At 41.1% G+C, this 19,410-nt stretch overlaps 1 protein-coding gene and 1 long non-coding RNA gene across 10 annotated transcripts in view; one reads left to right on the top strand and one right to left on the bottom strand.

Moving 5' to 3' along the window:
• Window positions 1-2,084: 2,084 nt before the first annotated feature.
• Pkib (cAMP-dependent protein kinase inhibitor beta) overlaps window positions 2,085-19,410 on the bottom strand; it is a 96,604-nt gene continuing 79,278 nt past the window's right edge. For 5 of the 9 annotated variants that reach the window (XM_087596838.1, XM_087596835.1, XM_087596836.1 and 2 more), the window contains 2 exons: window positions 11,873-12,049; window positions 2,947-3,028 (listed from right to left, as the gene is read on the bottom strand). In XM_087596838.1, coding sequence (XP_087452964.1) covers window positions 2,961-3,028; window positions 11,873-12,041 — 237 coding nt within the window. In that variant the 5' untranslated portion in view covers window positions 12,042-12,049 and the 3' untranslated portion in view covers window positions 2,947-2,960. 9 annotated transcript variants of the gene reach the window in all.
• LOC147998663 (uncharacterized) overlaps window positions 16,506-19,410 on the top strand; it is a 30,987-nt gene continuing 28,082 nt past the window's right edge. The window contains exon 1 of the long non-coding RNA XR_015645233.1: window positions 16,506-16,597. This is a non-coding gene — a long non-coding RNA (uncharacterized LOC147998663). The remainder of the gene's footprint in view (window positions 16,598-19,410) is intronic.

The raw sequence follows: 19,410 nt of genomic DNA, 5'->3' as shown, positions 1-19,410 counted from the left end.
AAAATACCCTGACAAAAGCAAGTTGGGAGAGACAGGGTTTATTGTAGGTAACAATTCCAGGTTACAGTCCATCTCTGAGAAGAAGGCACAGTACCAGTTCAAGGCAGCTGTCCGGTCACATCCAATAGTCCAGAGCAAAGCAGAAATCAATGTAGGCATACCTTACAGGTACTCTGCCCATTTTCTCCACTCATGAAATCTAGGAGCCTAAACCTAGGGAATAGTACCATCCACAACAGATGGGGTGTTCCCATATTAATATAATCAAGACAGTTTCCCAGAGGTAAGCTAATCTAGAATATTCCTCAAAGAGACTCCTCCTCCCCCAGGTGATCCTAGCTGTGTCAAGTTGCTGATCAAAACAAACCATCACACTCACTATAAAATGGAGATTGTTATCAGTGCCTTTCCGCAGAGGATAATTTAACAGACAGTATCTTCTTTGCTCAAGATCACATCACTAGTGCATAGGAATGAAACTCAACCCCAAGGAGTTCTTTCTCCAATCTCTCCACCTCAGTATCACTGACAGCAAAGGCTATACAACCTTGCTGTGGAGGCTTCATAAAGGCTACTACCTGTTAATAGCAGCATCTTAGCTCTGCCCTCTCCATTCCAGAAGCAACTTCGTCCCCACTTCCTTTCTCCACTGGTCTCCAGACTGTGTCAAAGTCCTCTAGGAGGCTGAGTTGTAATCCCAGCCCATTTGGAAACAACTGTTCTCCTTGTCACGCTGATCATTCACCATAACCCCGTTAGACAAGTTCCTAAAATTTAAAAAAAAAACTTTTAAAACTAATATATTTTGTTGAATATTAACTTAATGCACACCTCATACTAGGGTTGATAATTTTATCAAAAAAGATAAACAATGAAGCTCTTGGAAATCTGCCTCTGTTTGCTACAAAGTTGACCTGTTAAGTCCGAATTCCTCAGCCTCGCTCAATTCGGGAAGGAGCGGTGCCCAAGAACCACAAGAAACCAAGTTCGATGCAAAAGCAACAAGCTATATTTGGGCAGAGCTCTGGACCAATACGTACGGGAGGCAGAGGGATTGGCCCCGAACCACAAAAGCACAGAGTTTATACAGGGTTTTGGATAAGGAGCGGGAAAAGGATGGCGGGGCAATACATGATTGGTCCTCGCGCTTATTCAAACTTAAGCAAGTTTTGAGCAGGCAAAAGGGATATCTGGGGTCCCCCAGATGTTCTTTGTGGCTTTTCTCGGAACTCTGGGTACAGGGTGGAGGAGGTCGTTTACACCCTTGGAGCACAGCTCTCTGATCTCATGATGCCTCCGAGTTCCTGGAACACAAACTTCCCAGTACATGGGTCATGTAAGAGTTAACTTGTACAGGCTGAAAGCCAGGTTCAGGCCTTGAGTGGGTAGGCGATGGGACGAGTTTTTGAACAACATTTCAGACCTTTATCCATACAGGTACCAGCAGCAGGGAACTTAAGATACAAGACCTCCTCAGTTCTTTCCTGTGTAATGGTCACTTTTTACCCAGCCCACTTCAGAAGACAAAATGAGGGAAATTTCTATCAGTTATGAATTTCTACTGTGGAATATTATTCAGTTTCTGTTCTCTTTTGAAAAGAAAACTATTCTGTGGAAGATGAGGAGGAAAGATTGAGGATACCAGAACATGGCCTACAGAACCAGCAAAGCAGGACTCCTATGGGCTCATAGAAGCAGCAAGCACAGGGTCTGCAGGGGTCTGAAGCAGATCTTCTGCATGTATGTTGTGGCTGTTAGCTTCATGTTTTTGTGGAACTCCTAACAATGGGAGTGGGTGACTCTGATTCTTTTGCCTACTCTTGGGACTCTTCTCATCCTACTGGGTTGCCCTGTCCAGACTAGATCTGAGGGCTTTTGCCTTGTCTGAATGTATTTCCTTTGTGTGTGTGTGTTTCCTGTTGTCTCTTGGAGGCCTGCTCTTTTTCTGAAGGGAAAATGAGGGAGTGTGGATCTGAGTGGAAGAATCTGTGGGGAGGAACTAGGAAGGGAGAGAAAACTGTGGTTGGAATGTCTTGTATGAAAGGAGAATCTATTTTCAATTAAAAAAAGGAAAGAAACTTATATTTAAACATATATTAAAAGCATTTATTTTGCTATTTTAACTTATAGTATTATACTTTGGAAAAATATAAAAACTAAGACCAGCATTCCTGATGAAATTACTCTAGCAACAATTTGCGTACACACACAAAAACCTAGAGACAAACAGTCTAAGAAAAAGAGCACAATATCTTGTACAATCCATATTAAAATGAGAAGCACACATATAACCAAGTTAAGGAATATAGTGAGATTTATTCAATATACATGTTTCTTTTAAGCAAGTTTGTCACAAATTTTATGTTATGTGAGTCCATATTAAAAATCACAATACATCGAGACTAGATGCAAAATACATTAGACAAAAACATCATAGAGATGTTTAAGTTGTTACAACTTTTACAATATTTCCAGATCTCTCCTAATATTTTGCAGGAAATATGGTGCAATTTTAATGAAAAATAAACACATTTTATAAGAGTGATTTTTTTACTACTAATTCTATCTCACCAAAAATATAATTTCCTACAAATTCTACAAAGTATTAAATTAATAGGTATCCATTTATACATACCAAGAAAAAGGTTCTAACTTGCTAAGACAGAATTAAACATATATCTGACTAAGTAAATCCCGATAGACAGATAGGATATTGTTGGGATATAAACAGTGTGTCCTTCCTTGGGTGCAATTTGAAGGTAATAACTTTTAATATTCTATTTCAGTATCATAGCTGCAGTTTAAGGATAGCATCATAACAAAATTACTGAAAACACACACACACACACACAGAGGTTACCATGGGTTACCATGGTTACTACCAGATCAAACACCCCAGGAATGCATAGCTATGTCTCTCAATGTGCATAAAATCAACACCCTTGATAAATTCTAAGCCTTTATTTGTCTTCGTCTAGGGGCTTCTTCGGTTGGCCTTGGTCTTTCTCTTCATTCTTCATTTTTGCATCTGCAAAAAATAAAAGATTTCTCAATCATATGCAAAATATGTTGAAATACATTCTATGTTTAGAATGAAAGTTCTTTTGTCCTTTGCCTCCTCATGTAGTTTCCATCCTGACTAGATCATATTTTGCCTTCAATATGGATAAGAATCTGCATAGAGAGGAAATACTTGAGTCCTTTATAGGTCTTTCTCCTAGTCAACTTCAGGGTCTATAGTTACTCCATGCCAGGCCACCTCTTAAGATGTCATTATACCCTCCACCAACAGCAGTGTTTCTCAACCTATGGGTCGATATCAGATAACTGCATATCAGATATTTATATTACAATTCATAACAGCAAAATTACAGTCACAAAATAGCAATAAAATAATTTTACGGTTGGGGCAGTCACCACAACATGAGAGCTCTACTAAGAGGTCACAGCATTAAAAAAGGTTGAGAGTCACTGAACTAGAGGGTGGCAAACTAAAGTAGAATCAGATTAAATGACTTGTGGAAAATCACAACTTGAACCTTGATCAAATGGCTACTTGGGCCCTCAATCATCCCCTTTTCCTGGGACATACTTTCTCTGTATTCTTTATATTTTCTATTTCCTTTGTTTCTTGGAAATACCCTTACATTCTGCCCTTTGTGAAAAATAAAATAAACGCCATCTCACCTTCCTATGACCAAATGCCTAAGCTCTTCTGTTACCCAGACTTATTTCTGCCCCCTCCCATAACAATGGAAAATGTGCCTCTCAGGAATCATTACGGAACTTGTTGGCACTCATAGGAAAATGAAAATGTAGCGACTGTACTGGTAAGCTGTGAAGAAAGAGAAGAGGGCTAAGCAAATGCAACCCTTTGTGACTACAGGACCCTGTTCATTGCCGAGGACACGTTTGCTGTTGGTCCTAGTAATGCTCTTACTTCCAAAGCCTAATGCCCTCATGGCTCCAAGTCCTGTCAGTTTCAAACTCATTAAGAAGCTGACAATTCCAGCCAAACTTCCCTACTCTTTATTTGACTGAACTTCCCCTTTATTTTATAGATTCATTTTAAATCACTACTATCTTGAGCCATTCCTCCCCGCCCACCCCCAGAGAGGATCTCACTGTGTAGATCAGGGTAGCCTCAAACTCACTGAGATTTATCTGCCTCAGCTTTCCCCGTGATGGGACGGAAATATACAGCTCAGTTGCAATGCTGTTTTTCTCTTTCATCCTTTGAAATGTCCCATATTTGGCTCTCTTCATTTAAATGAAATTATTTAAGTCTCAACCATTCCCTCAAACTTTCTCCTAACAAAACCATCTTTAGTATTTTGAATATAAGTCTGATATTTAGGAGTTTTCGTTTGCCAGCAAATTATAGCAACCTTGGCTATATAATGACTGCAAGCCAGCTTGGACTATAATGTGAGACTTCCATCTAAAAATAAAATTGTACCAAGCTAAGCACATGTAGCAGTTCTCAGGTAACATTCAGTTAGCCACGTGAGAATGACAATAAACAAAATATGTGGACTGTATCATTTTTAAGAAATGAGGTTATTAAATCAGGAGTAGAAAATAGGAATGGTTAAGCTGTCTCCAGGCCTGATACAGAGTAAGCTGGAAATAACATCTAAAAATGGAGGGATTTTAGTGAAAATCTGCAAAGGGAGGGTAGTATACACAGTTTGTATCACAGGAAGAAAGGAATTTTAATAAGGCAACAGTAAAGTCCAAGTCAGTGATTTGTGAGAGACACAACAGAAAGAAATGAAAAAGCATGAGACGGAGCACCAGGTAACAGGTAGAAAAATGGCAGATATATGGACCAGTTCTGAAAGCGTAGCTAAGAGTATCCATTAAATGATGAGAGACAGAATGTGCAAAGTCAGAGGGAAACACGGATGAACCAACACTTCTGGGCAACTGGAGCTATCAAATAGCTGCTCGCAGTGATTGGGAAAATGCAGGAAGAATGGAGTTCCGAAGGAAAATCCAAAGATTGCTTTTATGCCCACTAAAGTTGATAATCCTGTTCTGTACCCTAGCAGTGAAGTCATGCAGGTAATTCACTCTATGAAAGCAAACTTCAGGGGCCTCCAGCCTGACATCCATGTCATTAATTAATGACAGTTAATCTTCCCTATCAACTTAAATGGATCTAGAATTACCCAGGAGATACGCATCTGAACATATATGTGGGAGTAGCTCGAGAGAGGCTGAACTCAATGAGACTTATCCTGAAGACACACAGCATCCCTCCACAGGATCCCAGACTGAATAAAAAAGGAAAGAGGAAAAAGCCAGCTGAGCGTCAACATTTATATCTCCCTGATTCATGCCTGCAAAGACAACAGGAATATGCACCTCGCCATCCTTCCTGCTATGTTCAACTGTAGATCCCTTCAAACAGTGAGCCAAAGTACATCTTCCCTCCTTAATTTGACTGTCTAACACATTTGGTTATAGCAACAAGAACTTCAGAATACTACTGCTAAGAACAGAGCTACTGTGATTAACCTGGCTATGTGCTTCACAACTTTGAGGAGGAAGTTTTGAGCTCCAGACTGGGAAAAAAAAACAAAACTAAAAGTCACCAACCAACAAGTGATTTACTGAAAGGTCCACTCTATGACATGGGTGCCTTGGTAACATGGAACCTGAGACTAGATAGCCCAGGGACATAGCATAAAACCAAATGCTACTGTTCTTTAAAAAAAAGGGGGGGGGAGCATAAAATGACTCCCAATGACACTCTGCTATACTCATAGTTCAATGCCCTGCTCAGCCATCATCAGGGAAGCTTACTCCTGTCGCAGATGGGAATAAACACAGCAACCCAGAGCTAGACATGCAACAAGTGAGAAATCTTGGAATACTAAGCCTTAATTGGGATATCTCCATCAAATCCCTTCCCTCAAGATCTAGGAACTCGGCATAAGAAGAGACAGAAAAAGTGTTCGAGCCAAAGGGAATATAGGACACACATGTGTGCCCGTGCGCGCGCACACACACACACACACACACACACACACACACACACACACATACGCACGCACATGCACACACGCACACCACACACACCACACACACACACACACTACCACTGCTCTCTGAGTCAGCAGAATGGAGGCAGTTACAGAGACTGAGGCAATACACACAGGGACTACATGGGTCTGCACCAAATGCCGTCACAGAGCTGAAGGGAGAAGTAGACTCATGCCCCTACCCTTAGGCCAGAAGCAACTGCCAAAGGATAGCCACTCCAAGGGAGTCCCAATGTAGAAACAAAGTTCTCAATGGTAGGCTGCAGGCCCGGCAGGGGATGGTCAATGAGAAATGAACTCAAAGATATTTTTGGAGGTTCCGTGTCAGGACATTTTTTTAAAATTTTTATCTTATTTTTAAAAATTTTATTTTATACATATGTATTTTTTCCTGATCTTTTACCCTAAAAGTCCTTTGCGTACATATTACAGTTTCCAGTTTAGTGTTTTTATGAGATTTCCAAGGGTATACATGTGTGGGTTTATACTTCTATGTCTGTTTCTTGTGCTTTTTCTTGGGCTATTTTCCTGTTTATTCTGTCCTACTCCAATGTGTTAACTTTGTTTTATCTTATTGTATTTTATTTTATTATTATCCCTTAGAAGCCTGTTTGTTTTCTAGTGAAAGACAGAAAGAGAGTGGGTCCAGATGAGAGGGGAGGTGGAGAGGAACCAGAAGTAGCAGCAGGAGGAAAGTGTAATGAGGATATAATATGGGAGAAAAAAAATCTGCTTTCAAAAAAACATTCCTTTCTTATTATGATTTTGTCAGTCTGTTAGTCATTGCAACGAGAACAGTAACTCATACAAGTTACTCAGTAACTCATAAATCTTAGAATCAGTAGGATAGAAATTATCCAAGGAAATCAGATAGCATTAGAAGCAAAAAAGCATTGAACAAGTTGTCCAAAAACTCTACTTTTTGCCTTCTATTCTTTTAAGTAATTAATGAGATGAGCAGAAACCCAAAGTGAAAAAAATCAATGAGTGGGGGAAAAAACACAAAAGCAAAGTGTCCAGGGAACCAAAGGAGGAAAACTGTTTAAGGGAAGAAGTAATAACCAGTCATGCTAAATGCTCTGAAAGATTACACAAGAGAAGAGCTAAGAGTTGACCAACAAATATAGCAAAGGCAATGTCATAAATGTATGTGTGATAGGATGACATCTTACTAGGATTAGAGGAAGAATGGAGAAAAGAAAATTAAGAAAGCAACACATTCTCATGGTACTTTTCTATGAAACAAAAACAGAGATGCAAATATCCGTTATAAGAAGACTTGGGCTATGAAAACATCTGGGTCATGGTCACAGCCAGTTTTTTTTCTAAAAGAACATGGTAGGCATTTCATGAATGTTCATGGAAAGAACTTCAGAAAGGATGTTTGGAGGAAAAGAGTATACATGATGTCGTGCAGCATTATGAAATACAAGGCACTAAGCTAATCCTGCTATCATTTTGTCATCACTGATTCTGAAGCAACCACCCACAAAACATCCTTCTGGGAAACGCTATTAGAACTGATAATCCTAGACCATATTGGCTTCTTCTATAAGCCGAAGAAGCAAATTATTCTGCAAATTATATTCTTAGTCATGGTTGGTCAAATGAGGTAGTGGTGTGAAGGCTTCCTAATTATTCTTCTTAAAACCCAACTAGAAACTCCCAACAGAAGAGACAAACAGGGTAGCACCTATTGAGAATTACTGATGAGACTATGAACAGTGTCTACGCCATCTGAGGAGCTATTTGCAATGGATGGCTGCTGGGATGGCAAGAGTCAGTTTTCCTCAGGGATGCGTCCCAAAGTCCAGCAGATATCCTTCACCCATGCACACAAAGGTAGCATGAGGAGGACTCAATGAATTCTTGTTTTTGTTCTGTTTTTTGCTTTTTAAGAGCACAAAAAGTTGTGAGGAAGAGTGTAAGGAAGACAGGGGAGGAGCTGAAGGGGAAGAAATACAAGCATAATCAAAATATATGCATGTATGAAATTCTCAAATTTTAAATATATTTATTATATATATATCAAATATATACATGTATACCTATATCTATACCTATACCTATACATATATTGTCTTAGTCAGGGTTTCTATTCTTGCCCAAAACATCATGACCAAGAAGCAAGTTGGGGAGGAAAGGGTTTATTCAGTTTACACTTCCACATTGCTGTTCATTACCAAAGGAAGTCATTAACAGGTCAGGAAGCAGGAGCTGATGTACAGGTCATCGAGGGATGTTTCTTACTGGTCTGCTCCCCGGGCTTGCTCAGCTTGCTCTCTTATAAAACCCAAGACTACCAGCCCAGGGACTGCACCAACCCACAAGGGACTGGGTCCTTCCCCTTTGATCACTAATTCAGAAAATGCCTTACAGCTGGGTCTCATGAAGGCATTTCCACAACTGTGGCTCCTTTTCCTGTGATAACTCTAGCTTGTGTCAAGTTGACACACAAAACTAACCAGTACATATATATTATGTAAATACATTAAATTCAGGAGACTTTCCATGACAGTATGTTGAGAAAGCTGGTCCTTAGTTTAATGGTCTTAAAGGTAGACACTGTGATGTCCTTGTTTTGCACATAGCCTGTTAGGGCTTAACTCTTCACAAAAGAATATATAAAAGTAAGTAAATGGATAGATTAGTAAATACCCTGAAGAGAACCATAACACTGAACTGCCCTACAAACCATGATCCTGTTGAGTGGGCATGACTCTTGCAGGGAAGCAGTGGATAAAGGCTTGTGACACCATAGTAGCTCATGTGGCACACAGGGCTTCTGTAGCTCCATTGACCTTGTCTCCCCGAAGTCCCCTGGTGAAAGGGAGGCACAGAGAACTGACCCCAAGTCTGTTTTACCACCCTGAGAAAGAGTCCCATGAAAGAAGACTGTGCTCCCAGGCTGTCTGCTGACTTTCTGTTAACTGTACACCACAGAATAGTCTGGGATTGCATGTTTCCTTGTGAATACAAAAGTTTAATTTGGCCTAAAAAGATTTTTTTCCAGTGGGAATTTTACATCCATAATCTAACATAAATGCCTCCCTACCACCCATTTCCACTTCATATTTAAAGAAAAAGACTTTAAACATAAATCAGACGCCAACTGATCGATAGACCTCCTCTCCTTGGAAATGAAAATCCTTTGCTCCACCCACATTTCTAAAGTTTCACAAGATCTGGCCTTTGCATCTGTGCCCAAAGCTATCTTGAGGAACTTGTTCTCTCACTCACCCTCAACCCACAGTGGCCAGTTTTCATTTCTAGACTGCATCAACAGTTCATTCTGCATTCTTATTCTTCCTTCTCCTCTATCCATCCCCTTAGAGCTGGATTATTATTGTATGCACAGAGGAATCACTACATTTTTATTTGTTTTTAAGTATTTTAGAAGTTGTGAGTTTCTTTGAGGACTTCATTCATAAGCACTGCATCTGAGAACTTCATTCATAAGCACTGCATCTGAGAACTTCATTCATAAGCACTGCATCTGAGAACTTCATTCATAAGCACTGCATCTGAGAACTTCATTCATAAGCACTGCATCTGAGAACTTCATTCATAAGCACTGCATCTGAGAACTTCATTCATGAGCACTGCATCTGAGAACTTCATTCATGAGCACTGCATCTGAGAACTTCATTCATGAGCACTGCATCTGAGAACTTCATTCATGAGCACTGCATCTGAGAACTTCATTCATGAGCACTGCATCTGAGAACTTCATTCATGAGCACTGCATCTGAGAACTTCATTCATGAGCACTGCATCTGAGAACTTCATTCATGAGCACTGCATCTGAGAACTTCATTCATGAGCACTGCATCTGAGAACTTCATTCATGAGCACTGCATCTGTAGTCACTCCTTTCTCTAAGATCCTTCCTTTCCCACACAAATTCACAACCTCTTTTATTTAGTGTCACATGTATATACACATATACATACATATTAACATACAATCATATATGTATATGCACTTGTATGTATAACCTACTGAGTCTATCTGGCGTGTGTGTGTGTGAGTGTGAGTGTGTGTGTGAGTGTGTGTGTGTGTGTGTGTGTGTGTGTGTGTGTGTGTGTGTGTACGTGTTCAGGGCTTACCATTAGGGCTTGGGCAAACTTAGTGGGAATTCCTCTCTGGAAGTTAACTGACTCTTTCTCAGTGGGCACTGACCTTCCAAGGATCTACTTAATGGTAGGACCACATGGAATTTCACCTCTGCCTTGGTGTGCAAACTGATATTGTTATTATGTTGATTTTGTTTGAGAAAATATTACATTGTAGCTAGCACAGGCTGTCCTGGAACCTACTGTTATAAGATATTTGAACTTGTTTCTAGTTAGACTATGGCTCAGTCCTTAGCCATACCTTTAACCCTCCTGGCTGAAATACAGGCATGCCCTTAGTATGCCTTTAATCCCAAACAATGAAGGTAAAGTTACTTTGTAAAGGAAGCACTCATGTTTGAAAGTGATGTCTAATTGAGTAGCAGACAAAAGTGACAAACCGGAGAAAGATTTAGTAGAATGGGATATGCCCAACTCTCACAAGAAGAGAGAGGAAAGGAAAGCTACTTAAGGGAGAGACAGACAGTTCAGGAGTAAGAGAGAACAGTCCAGTATAAAGTAGAGTTCTTGGAGAGCAGTGCAGCAGAGTTGAGAAGGAGAGTAGAGTAGCACAGAGAGGGAGAAGGCCATTTTTACCAGGAGAGTTTTACAGAGACAGATTGAAGAGAGAATAAGCTAGACTCACATTAAGACAGAATGAATTTAAAAAAAATGAGTAGACCGAAGACTAGAAAAGACTGCTAGAGTTAGTTTGAGGCCAAACAACAAATTTGGAGAAACCGAGAGAAGCCAGATTGGGAAAGGGGTTTGAGGCAGAACAGCTGAGTTGAACCAGCCAAAGCTCAGAAAGAACTAGAAAGGGTGAGCCTCTTCAGCAGTCAGTCTCAGAGGCTGAAAACATTTTAGGTCTGGATAAGATTGTACAGAGGCTAGAAGCTTCTAGGACTAGGCCTAGGCTAGCAGACTGAGATAGTAAGCCACCCGAATGACAATTATACAATAGAATAAAAGGGACATTATACTGTGTAATTCCTGGATAGCAACAATCTAATAGCAATCCTTCTGCCTCAGCCTCATAAGTTATTCTGATTTCAGTGATGGATGCTCTGATTTCTTTTGTAATCACTGAGGAACTCTCTACAAAGCACAAATTCCAGCTTTCTGATAAAGCCTATCATTGTTAGGTTATATATTTATTCATTAAAAAACCTAGCATTCTCATTGGACTAAATTATTGTCAGAGTTTACATCTGCCCTATTCAACACTGGGGTTCCTAGCATTTAGCAGTTGTAAAATTGAACAGTAGACGACATAGTAATGATAGAAGTAAGAAAGACACCTTATGACTAGGATCATCTCCTATTGCCTCTGGTTATGTTAGAAGATACAGCAGTCATTGGCTTCTGAATTAGGCTTTCAAATTGGAAGTGGCAGATTAAGACAGCCAATGAACTAGAATTCAAATCCAGTTAAATGATTAATATTCATGATTACTTAATTACTTTTGTATTGGAGGTTGAACCTAGAATCCTAGCACCCGATCATGCACATCCAATAGTCAGAACTCCAGTTTCTATGTTCACCCTTAGGCCATAACAATGAAAGGCACAGAAATCCACTTAGCCTTAAAACCTTAGTCAAGAAGAAAAGAGGTCACTTATAACTAGTTAAAAGGCTGCTCTACAAAAAATGATTAAAAAGAGAGGCATGACCAGAGTTTTAGTTCCAAGGATTGGGAGTTTTACCTTCCTTCACAGCCAATGCCTCCAGCTTCAGTGCAAGATCAGGGGATCCACCTGTAGCCAGTGAACTCTGGATGTCGGGTAAGGCATTGCGGCGGCCCGCCCTTGCTGAAGACGCGAAGCTGCTGATTACAGATTCCACATCAGTCATCTCCGATGAATCTGTCCTCATCACAGAGTCTACAGATAGAATGTGTACATTAAAAAAGGAGCCTGTTCAGAGGTATAGAGGGACACCTTAGAGACCAATGGCTATATCAAAATCGCTACAGGCTAGAAAAGCTCATCTTAGGTGGCACAGTCAGGGTATCTGCGCCTTGGCTCCAGGATGCCCACGTGAGCATTTGCTGAATAGGGCAGGAAGTACTTCTGTGAACCAGATTGCTATAAATAAATCCGGATCCCAAGGCACCACTCGAACGCTTGAGGGTGTAGAAAGCCTGGACTTTTGTTCTGCTTTTTTACGGAAGAATCAGCCGACCCAGGACTTGACAACCAATGAAGACAGACTGGAGTGGCCACTCCCGTAGAATTTGTTTGTGGTACTTATTTGGGCTGAAACCAAATCACTGTAATTGTGGGGAATAAACAAAGCACGTTTCTTACTCTTTAGAAATTCTGTTTTATATCTGAGGTTTTTTCCCTCCACAGCTGTGACGTCATTTGTACTGATTCAGATAGGTTTCAGTAGGCTCAAGTTTATGCTAGGCAGTTTTGCTTGACATAGTGGACATAGTGGACATACCACCTAGCAATGACTCCTAGTAACCCTCCTGGTAATGATCCTTCTCTGACAATTCCTAAGAAACCATTCGTTGTATATGAGGTAGCAATTAGTACATGTTCTGAAAAACTAAGCTGACTGTCTTTCAAATAGGATTTTTTTTCTTAAGTTTTCCTAAGAATTGATTTTGAGCTGCAACTCAGAAGCTATGAAGGTATTTGTTGAATTTGCTGAGTAGGTATCACGTGTGAAATCTTAGAAAGGCCTTGAGAATGCATATATATATATATATATATATATATATATATATAGAGAGAGAGAGAGAGAGAGAGAGAGAGAGAGAGAGAGAATCTCTCTCTAGCTCACATTGCTGTAAGGCAAAAAAAAATGGTCTAGCTCTCCCCTACTCACACCCTTGTGGCCAGCTCACTGGCACCCCATGCACCCTCCTGTGCAGCTCAGGTGAGGAACAAGGCCCACTCTCCCTAGTGTAGCTCCGAGCTGCAGAGACATCCCTCCCACTCCCATGCCTCCAGGGCTAGCTCCCCCATGGATGCTCAGGCAAGGGCTGGAGCCAGCTCTGCACAGCCCTTAGACATGTCCCTGGGTTCAATCCCAGACCAGGGAAGTTCTCCTGGCCTTTGGTGGTAACAGACCCCCTTGCAGGTTTTTGTACTCAGAGGGAAAGCGCAGGGTTATCCTTTCTGACAAATTGCCTCAGAACACAAAATGTTCCCGGTGCCTAGCAAAGGATGGTTTTAATCCTCTTTGGTGTTTATGATGTAGCAAACTGTGACCTGAAGAAATCAAGCCAGTCTTCTCTCAGTAGTTGGGAGGACAGCTTTTCACAATCGATTTCCATTAAGAAAATGCTAACAACAATATGAGAGTGTGAACATATGATGCATCAGGAATTAGGAACACAGCTCTTGTTCATCACGTGTAAGAATTCGTGTGGTGCCCTGTGTGTTCTCAGGAGTGTTGTCGTAGTCTAAAGTGCCCTAAAAGAGGCCTTCTCTTACTGTGCTAGCTAGTCTCCTTTTGTGAGCATCATATAAGGTTTACAGACACAATCTGGAATTAGACTTTCAGCTATTTGATACTGTCAAGTGTCTGGCATTGATGGCTTGGAGAAGTGCAACGAACTCTGGACTATTAGTTCAAAAGAGTCCACTTGATTACAGAGCTGCAAGGTGACACTGGGGCAGTTCATTTAACTTTATAAGTCATAGTTTCACTTCTACAAATCAAATAACCCTGTCTGATTCACAAGATTATCTCAACAGATAATGGGTAAACATTTCTCTGTTCCTGTGAGAACAACTGACAAGTCACTATATGTATCATTGTTCATCTCGCCCTATAGTTTATCTGACCTTCCTTCTGTGTATCCGTTGTTCTCAAGAGAAGCACTTTCTTGCTAGCATTCTCTTGAACTTCCTAACAGTGATACCAGCATTTCTTCAATAATATCTAGAGATATTTTGTTTCTATCAGCTCATTAAACTTTGCTATAGCTCTATAAGGTAATAGGGTATGATCTAGATTTTATGAGTATAGTCATTGGGACTGAGATATTCTATGACTGACTTATAGTTACATAACCACTAATCTAACTGAAGCACAGTCCAGTTAGCCCTGAAATAAAAATGACACGGATCATTAAGAAGAATCCTGGTTATATATGCAGCTAGCTGCCCGTATGTTTCCTTTAGATTCTGTTCTTTGTTAACTTTGAACAGAGAATTTTCCCTGTTTAAAATTCTCCCTCCGTTTTGCACCGTTTGTGTGTGTGTGTGTGTGTGTGTGTGTGTCTGTGTGTGTCTGTGTGTGTGTGGTATGTGTGGTCTGTGTGTGTGTGATGTGTGTGTGTGTGGTGTGTGTGTGATGTGTGTGGTGTGTGGTGTGTGTGTGTGATGTGTGTGTGGTGTGTGTGTGTGTGATGTGTGTGTGTGGTGTGTGGTGTGTATGTGATGTGTGTGTGTGATGTGTGTATGTGATGTGTGTGTGTGATGTGTGTGTGTGATGTGTGTGTGTGGTGTGTGTGTGATGTGTGTGTGTGTGATGTGTGTGTGTGGTGTGTGATGTGTGTGTGATGTGTGTGTGTGTGGTGTGTGTGTGTGATGTGTGTGTGTGTGATGTGTGTGTGTGGTGTGTGATGTGTGTGTGATGTGTGTGTGTGTGGTGTGTGTGTGTGTGATGTGTGTGGTCTGTGGTGTGTGTGATGTGTGTGTGTGGTGTGTGTGTGTGTGATGTGTGTGTGATGTGTGTGTGGTGTGTGTGTGTGTGATGTGTGTGTGTGGTGTGTGGTGTGTATGTGATGTGTGTGTGTGATGTGTGTATGTGATGTGTGTGTGTGATGTGTGTGTGTGATGTGTGTGTGTGGTGTGTGTGTGATGTGTGTGTGTGTGATGTGTGTGTGTGGTGTGTGATGTGTGTGTGATGTGTGTGTGTGTGGTGTGTGTGTGTGATGTGTGTGTGTGTGATGTGTGTGTGTGGTGTGTGATGTGTGTGTGATGTGTGTGTGTGTGGTGTGTGTGTGTGTGATGTGTGTGGTCTGTGGTGTGTGTGATGTGTGTGTGTGGTGTGTGTGTGTGTGATGTGTGTGTGGTGTGTGTGTGGGGTGTGTGTGTGATGTGTGTGTGGTGTGTGTGTGTGGTGTGTATGTGTGTGTGATGTGTGGTGTGTGTGTGTGTGTGATGTGTGTGTGTGTGGTGTGCGTGTGTGATGTGTGTGGTCTGTGGTGTGTGTGATGTGTGTGTGTGGTGTGTGTGTGTGTGTGATGTGTGTGTGGTGTGTGTGTGGGGTGTGTGTGTGATGTGTGTGTGGTGTGTGTGTGTGGTGTGTGTGTGTGGTGTGTGTGTGATGTGTGTGGTGTGTGTGTGGTGTGTGTGTGTGTGATGTGTGTGGTATGTGGTGTGTGTGGTGTGTGTGGGGGGTGTGTGTGTGATGTGTGTGTGGTGTGTGTGTGTGGTGTGTATGTGTGTGTGATGTGTGGTGTGTGTGTGTGTGTGTGATGTGTGTGTGTGGTGTGTGTGTGTGATGTGTGTGGTCTGTGGTGTGTGTGATGTGTGTGTGTGGTGTGTGTGTGTGTGTGATGTGTGTGTGGTGTGTGTGTGGTGTGTGTGTGGGGTGTGTGTGTGATGTGTGTGTGGTGTGTGTGTGTGGTGTGTGTGTGTGTGGTGTGTGTGTGATGTGTGTGGTGTGTGTGTGGTGTGTGTGTGTGTGATGTGTGTGGTGTGTGTGTGTGTGTGTGTGTGTGTGTAAAAAGAGATAGTGTGAGACAAACACAGGCATTATCTTAATTATTTGGTAGTTTGTAAGAACCCCAACCCATGAGGAATTGATTTCAGTTTAGGTTTCTTATCTATAGCTTGTGAAGAAGTGGATGATAACATCTTGAAAACAGAGTCGGTTCTCAGGCCCCAACTCTATCCCCCATCAGTTAACATTGCCTCCGACATGATGGCCATGTTCAAATGCTTCTCTGCAAAAATCACCTCTCCATGTAACTAGAAACACTACGATTGGCTTGGTGGCCCAGACCCTGATTTCATGTTTGCTTGTCCATAGCCTTAAAGCTGAAGATAACAACAGATAAAATAACATTGAGATATAATATTGTAAATATTTAAATATTACATGTTATATAAAATGATACATTTCTTACAAGGTTAGAAAAGTTGAAACGTTTTTTTTATCTATCAAAAGAGAACTTCTAATTACGTTTATATTTTGAAATTTTTCACAAATCTCAACTTGAAAATTAAAAGAGACTTTCTAAAAGATGGATATAGCCATCAGTGTGGAAGTAGAGTTCTAGGCCTTTGCTATGGTTTGGTTTTGCTGTGTACTGCAAGCTAAAGATAAGCCTCCAAGGCCTGGTTGCCCCAGTAACAAGAGAATCCCCCTGTGGACCCTAACGTTGCTATGTAAATTTGCCTCCCAGTTATCCCTGATTGGTGAAGAAAGATGCCTTCAGCCTATAGCTGGGAAGAAGAAAGGTAGGCAGGGTTTTCTGTTCCTAAGCAGGAGACCTCCGAGTGGGGGTGGAGGGAGAGGGAAGATGGAGAGAGAAGACAACATGGGGTAGGAATCACGTGACCATGAGGGCTCACCAATTGACCATAAGAGCTGCCCGATGGAACATAGCAATACTCCTGATGGAGAGTAAATTCTAATAGCTTAGAGGGCAGATATCCACCCAAGTCTAGTGCTATAAAGGCTTATAAATTCAAAGGTTGTGTGTCATTCGTACGGAAACTGAATGATCAAAGGTCCGGTAGAAGCCTCCAATTTGAGATTAAATAATTAGTACAGCAGGCCCCGAGTTAATGTTTTTGCTATGTGGGAAGTTGCTCCTTTTACCTATACAATGATTACACCCTGATGCAATTTCCTAAACAAGAACGTTTCAAAACTATTTCAAAGTGTGCCAGCTACATTCAGTAAGGAGGATCATACTGAATGAGAGCTCAGCACTGGCAGGTCATGGAGAACCAGAAAACCAGCTGCCTTCCTCTGGGGCTTTGTTCTGCTGTTTCTCAGTTTACATCTTCATCCAGTTCCTCTCAGGTCCTGGGACACAAGCTGATCAAGATACCCATGACTGACAGACCAGAGAGATCATCGTCTCAGCCCTCAGAATTGTGGGAAGATGGGGCATTTTATAATGAAAAGCTCTCTATCTTTCTGATCCAACATGTGGTGGTGTACAGAGAGGAAGCAGGGCCCTTGGTTCTGGCTTTAGTTTAGGGTTCTTGGCATTCCTGGCAATAGGCTCCCTGTGGCCTTGGACATAATTGAAAAATCCGTTATAAAAATGTGAATAAATTGTGTACACGATGCTATTAATTTTATACTGCTAGGTTAAGGAGAAAGTGTCAGCGCTACAGACAGAGCATGTCCATAAAACGTTTTTGAAATGTGAAAGTAATATTTGTATTGTAGGAACAAAAAGGAGAAAATAACAAATATAAAATCATCTTGATTTTGTCCAAAGGGGAAAACAAGACCTTGGGAACTGCAGACAGAACAAAAACCATACCAACCAGTTTTCAGTTCCTTAGATAGTTTTTAATGTGTAAAAACCGAACAACATATATTACTTTTATAGTTAGAAAGATTGAGGCTAGACAAACTATGAGTCAGCAGACAATTCTAGCACAGAAAGGTCCTAACAATGCTATTTTGAGCATATAAAGAGCAAATCACAAAGTGAATGTTCCTCCCTTCCCTAAATAGCCATTTAATTATGTTTTTCTAGGCAGCAGTGCTTTTTATATTTTTTAAAGAATGGTATACATAGAAAGGCAACTGCTCTCTCTTAATGCTTTGTGAAATTTTGTTTTAAAAAGCACAGATAGGAAGATGAGGTAATAGAACCAAGGGAAGTGATCCTGAGAGAAGCTTCTAGGCATTTTAAATTCTGTGAGCTTAAAAAGCTAATTACACGAATGTTTGCTAACCAGGGTGGCTGACTCACTGGCAAAGCTTCCTCTTTCTCATTTTCAGAGTTAGCTGAGGATTCTAGTTGAAACGTCCTGCTTTCTTAGCTGTGCTGCTGGCAAGAGCTGGAACCATTTGAACATTAGAAGGTCCTACCGAAGCCATGTATTCCAACATGTATAGCTCTGGGAATACTGGATCTTACTAGGAATATAGCTTTTTTTTTTTTTTTGGTTCTTTTTTTTTTTTTTTCGGAGCTGGGGACCGAACCCAGGGCCTTGCACTTCCTAGGTAAGCGCTCTACCACTGAGCTAAATCCCCAGCCCCAGGAATATAGCTTTTAACAAAAGATCATAATACAGTCATGCACACATGCACTCCAGTCGCTTTGCAGCCTCCAAAATATGGAGGGAAAAACATAAACACAAATGGAGACAGCAAGATGTTCAAGCTAAATAGAGTACTAGATTTATACATACATACATGCATGCATGCATACATACATGCATAAATACATGCATAATGAATGCGTGTATATACATAACTGTGTAGATGAGTAATCAGTAAAATCCCAAGAGACTTAGGAGAAGACTAGAGCATGATGTGTTTCTTTGCTGAAAGCATAGCTATAAACAGATCTTAGGACAGTGCACCCTCTTTCTCACATCAGCCTTTCTGCAGACGTCCTTACTTGGAGCTGAGAATATAAGGAGGCTGATAGTGTCCTTCTTGTCTCATCTCTTGATCCCTCCCTGTTACCTCACTTCCCACGGTGAAACCCCTACTTATTCTGTGCATAACACTTCAAATACTTTTTACCTGCTAACTTAGTTCTTAGAGGGGTGGTATGAGTCAGACTGTCTGTGGAAAGGAAAAGATACTGGTCTCAGCTGACATTTAGACACTAAGGACTTAACTCGGGGATAGAATAAAGGCTTAGCATGTGTGAGGCTTCAGCAAGAACACTTTCCATAGAAAAGGAGAGGGGAGAGGAAGGGAGAGGAGAAGAAAGGCAAGGTTTTCTCTATCTCTCTCCAGCTCTCAATAGCTTTATACTTTATGCTAGTTTTTCTCCAGTTCTCTGTTGGTAGAGATCCTTATTCTGTGGTTCTCTGCTTTATATACATAGACTTCCTCCAAACATGGTGAAAGACATGGGGGAGTTGCTTCACTGGATATCTACAGATCGGATTTATCCATGCAATCACATGCAAGCCCTGTACCATCCCACAAGCCGCAAAGAGGAAGCAAAGTTTACTGAGATGAGACACAGTCTGCTTCCTTCAGCCACCTGTCCTATTGTTAAAAAAAAATTAAGTAAAAGAGTTAACCCACGTGACAACTCCATTTCAGGCTAAAGAGAGCTTAG

This window comes from Rattus norvegicus, chromosome 20, assembly GCF_021556685.1.
Source record: "Rattus norvegicus strain SHRSP/BbbUtx chromosome 20, alternate assembly SHRSP_T2T, whole genome shotgun sequence".
NCBI classification, from domain to species: Eukaryota; Metazoa; Chordata; class Mammalia; order Rodentia; family Muridae; genus Rattus; species Rattus norvegicus.
Note: the sequence above shows the minus strand (reverse complement) of the source record. Positions and strands in the feature narration are given on the sequence as shown.